This window comes from Acanthisitta chloris, unplaced genomic scaffold (assembly GCF_000695815.1).
Source record: "Acanthisitta chloris isolate BGI_N310 unplaced genomic scaffold, ASM69581v1 scaffold27215, whole genome shotgun sequence".
Classification (NCBI taxonomy): Eukaryota; Metazoa; Chordata; class Aves; order Passeriformes; family Acanthisittidae; genus Acanthisitta; species Acanthisitta chloris.
In genome coordinates, this window is record NW_008675750.1 from 8,323 (window position 1) to 12,581 (window position 4,259).

Below are 4,259 nucleotides of genomic sequence, written 5' to 3' on the forward strand. Positions count from 1 at the left end.
CCTCAGCTGTCGTGATTCCTTGATGACCCCAATGGCCACGTGCAAGACATTGGCATTGATGGTCTGTCCCCCACCGATCTGGAGGGCGAGAACACAAGGAGGAGCACACGTAAGGCACAAGGCAGCAGCAGCATTGGCTCCAGAGGAGCCACCACGATAAAGCATCTGTGTCCTGGGCATGTTTCATGGAGACCAGCACATCATTGCAGCTGTAAGAAGAGCTTCAGAACAGCTTGGGCAGGTCAGCCCTGTTCCCAGAGCAGGGCATGGAACAGTGTGGGAGAAGCCCTGGATGGATGACCAGTGGCCTGGGAGGAGGAGAGAGATTACAGGGGTCACAGGGAGGACCTGAACGTGCAAAGAGCCTCAGCCTCAGCTTCAGCCTCAGCCACGCAGCTTTGCACAAGGAATGGAGATGCAATGGCTTGGAAGAAAGCATCCATGCGATGGCAGCAAAGAACAGTGCCAGACAAGCTGCTCCACAGCCGGCCAGGGCTGGGCCATCCCAGCTGCCGCAGGCTCCTGCAGCACTGGGTGTTTGCTACAGAGCACCGAGGGCGAACAGCAGGAGTGGCCAGGGCCAGCCTTGCCACGGGGCTGTGGGAAGACTTCTGACATGGCCATCAAGGTGTTGCCCTGGGCAGAGACTGTGTGCTGTGTGTCCTGCTGCTGCACAGGGACTGTTGTTACTGCCTTTGAGGTACCACTAGTGTCCCTCCAGGGGTGCCACAGCCCAACACTGGCGGGGAGGGGAGAGCAGAACCTTACCCTTCCTGCTATCTGCTTGGAAAAGGACTCCACCAGTGCCTCTACACCATAGTCCATGATCATGGAGGTGTTGTAGAGGAACTGCTTGTAGTTGTACTCTTCCCCCTGGATGATGAAGGAGTCAGGCATCAGCCCGTGCCAGTGATAGAGCTGGTTGAACTCCACTGCGATGCGATTGCGGTACTGGAACTGTGACCCAAACAGCAGCTCAGGGTCAAACTTGAGGCTCAGGTAGTACCCGCTGAGGTGCTGGACATAGTCTTCAACAACGATCTTAATGGTCTCCCCTGGGCAGAAGCAAAAGAATCAGCTGGCAGCAGCAGGAGGCACCAGTTCAGTACCCTGAGGTGCTACCTACGTGCTACAGCAGCACATCCCAGCACCCATCCACCACCTGGGACCCTTCTGTCTGTGGCCTTGTTGGTCCCCAGAAGGCCACCAGAGGATCTCCTCCAGCCTCAAAGGCAGCCTGGCCACCACCCTCAAACAGAGATGGGCCTGAGTCCTTGGGGCTTGCCCAGGGAGGCAGGACACAGGGCCCCAGGGTGCCCATGCCCTGTGGCACTGCTGCTCCTCACCAATGAGGATGAGACGTGCCGTCTGGAAGAGCTGCTCGTCGCTCCAGGTGGGATGTTCCCGTTTCAGCACATCACAGACGCGGTTGTGCTCGCGCAGCCAGAGCGTGGCATACATGCACAGCCCTGGCAGCAGCCCAAACACCTCCTGCCCCATCGCCAGCTGCTGCTCCTTGGGGATGGCAGATGGGTAGACCATGTGAACCGGAGCATCGGTGACCATGGGGGGGTACACCTCTCCATCCACCACCTTGGGGAGACAACAACGAGATGGCAGAAAGGGCAGACGGGAGAAATACACCCTGGTGAAAGCCTGCCCAGCCAGGAGCTGCCCCCCTAAGGGCATCACGTCTGCTGTCCTGCAAGAGGTGAGTGGGATGGAAGCACCTTCCTCACGCAGCCCCAACTGCAGAACACCTGTTGCCACCAGAACAGCTGCACCCCAAAGCTTGTCCCCCAGCCAGCAGCCTCACAGGGCATCAGGGCTGGGTGATACCTGGAATTTCAGCTTCCCATCTCTGAAGAGTCGCAGCTGGTGCTGCCGCTGCAGGTTGTCCCCATACAAGTGTCCCAGGTCCACCTGTGGAGAGAGCATGGCATCAAGGCTCCTCCAAGAGGCACATGCCCAGGTCTCCCTCCTTGCTCCCACATGCCCCTGTGGACCTCACCCCGTGCCCCAGTGCCTTGGTGAAGCCACGTCCCATCTTCCCAGATGTCTTGAAGAACTGGTGGGTGAAATGTTGGGCGAAGAAGGCAAACATCATGTTGGTGCCTCGGGGATCAGCTTCAAACTTCTGCCGCAGCAGGAACCTCTCTGCCAGGAGCTGTGGGTCAGGGAGCTGCTGCTTCCCTGTGAAGGATGGAGGTTGAGGGCAGATGCCCAGTACCGACCTGGCTGGGTACTAGTGCTGGCTATGGTGCCGCCAGCGAGAGCTGCTGTGTCTGCTGCAGCACCAGGCATTGACTTGTCTGCACAGACACCTCACAGCTCTCTCACACAGGCCATGACATGCCACAGCAGCTCAGCCTGGGCTGTCCCAGCAGCATTTTGGATGCTATCAAGCTCCTCCTACCAGCCTGGGCAGCACAGCAGTAGCACGTGGCTCTGCCAGTGGTGCCTTGCTGATGTGTCCATGGCAGTGAAAGCTCAGCCATGGCTGGGTGGGAAACACCCAGGGTGCTGATCCCCCAGGCCAGCAGCATACCTTTGGTCCCCATGGGAGTTGGGCAGTCGTCCGGCACGGGAGGGAGGACACGGGTATAATAGCTGACGTTGGCATAGGCCTCCCAGCTGATGTAGCCATAGTCAGAGTTGAAAGTGGGGGGGCTGGGGATGAGATTGGCACGAACTGAAAGGAGAGAGGGGAGTCACCACTTTGGGCATGAGGCAGCACCCCACAGGCTCTGCCTCTGGCCCCTACCCACCTGCTCTGTGCTGCCAGACACCCTCCCCTGATACCCCACAAACCAGAAAGGTACCAGCAGTGGAGGCATGTGGGTGTCCTGGACTTTGCTCTGAGCCTTTTAAAGGCTGCAATTCCCTGCAGAAAAGGAGGGCTTGTGCTAGTGCACCAAGTGGATTCTTGGAAGATGAATGAGATGACAATCCCAGGAAAATAGTGAAACCAACAGCCAGAGCCTTGTGAGCATGTCGCTACGGCTCCAAGAGCAGGAACCTAAATATTTATGCAAAGTGATGAATGTGGGGACATGAGTAACAAGGGCCATATTTCCACAGGCTGCTTTTTGTGCAGCTGCACAAGAACCCCTTGGCCCCGGGGAGCGCAGCATGCCAAGAGCTGCTTGTGTTTTCCAGCCAGCTGCAGCCTGGCACAGGGCTGGGGACCCCCTGTGCCCCACCACTGCCTGGCCAGGCAGACCCCTGGGCAAGGTGACAGCATGACAGGGTGATGGAGCGATGGGTGACCTTCTGGATCTCCTGGTGAGATCACTTAAGCCTGATGCCCACCATGCCCACAGGAACTGCTCAGCATCGCCGCAGCCGTGCTATCCCCACCCACACCTCTGCTGATGCCCAGGGGATCCTCGAGTCCTGCTCAACCACAGGACCCTCTCCAACGCACGAGCCTCATGAGTGTGTCCCTGATGAAGGTGCTGTTGATAATGTCCCAAAACCACTTGAAGTGGGTCAGGATGAAGTGGTAGAAGGCAGGACTGGGCTTCAGCAGGTTGTGGAGGCGTGTCCAGAACTCAGCTGGGGGAGACAGACAAGTCAAATCACTCACCCCACTAATGACACCCACTAACAGCCCCGGCCCATCCGTGCTGTGGGTGCAGTGTGCTGCCCCAGGATCCATGGGTGCCAGACCCAGGCAAGAGGAACTCACGGGAGGAGCAGTTGACCCCATAGTATCCCGTCCGTGTGCAGTCACACTCGTATCCTCCCGAGCCGACCCTCACGCACACCCCTTGGTGCTGGCAGGGGAAATAGCAACAAGGATTCACTGCAGGGAGAGAGAGAGAGAGAGAGAGGAGGAAGGAGACGCCCCCACTTAGCCACTGCACATCGTGCCCAGTGTTCCTCATGGGGGGACATGACCTCGGGCACAGCCAAGCCAGCTCTGAGGTGCTTTGACACAGCCACGTTCCTGAGCTCAGACCCCAGGTCTGGTGACAACCATATGCCGTAGGAGCCGAGCACTGCCCTGTCCTGGTGATCTCCTGCATGCCTGGAGTGGTAGCTTCATGCCTGGGGTGCCTCCAGAGCCCGAGCATGGGATAAAGCCTGCAAACAGCATCTGTGTTTATAACCACGGCCATTGTCAGGGCCGTTTGCTTTGGCAGGCAGCCCCTGTGTGCCCGCCGCCCCGAGCGGATGGAAGGGGCCTCACTGGGACCACTCCCAGCTCCTGCCCAGCCCCTTCCTCCACCACCTTCGTGCCCAGCCTGCAGGGG

At 58.7% G+C, this 4,259-nt stretch overlaps 1 protein-coding gene across 1 annotated transcript in view; it reads right to left on the reverse strand.

The window, feature by feature from the left end:
* The window catches only part of PTGS1 (prostaglandin-endoperoxide synthase 1 (prostaglandin G/H synthase and cyclooxygenase)), a 4,473-nt gene extending 583 nt beyond the window's left edge, over positions 1 to 3,890 (reverse strand). Inside the window, 8 exon segments of the mRNA XM_009075885.1 lie at positions 3 to 78; positions 769 to 1,055; positions 1,347 to 1,593; positions 1,840 to 1,923; positions 2,012 to 2,193; positions 2,549 to 2,692; positions 3,424 to 3,558; positions 3,692 to 3,890. Of these exon segments, the coding sequence (XP_009074133.1) occupies positions 3 to 78; positions 769 to 1,055; positions 1,347 to 1,593; positions 1,840 to 1,923; positions 2,012 to 2,193; positions 2,549 to 2,692; positions 3,424 to 3,558; positions 3,692 to 3,890 (1,354 nt within the window).
* Between the last annotated feature and the right edge of the window lie 369 nt (positions 3,891 to 4,259).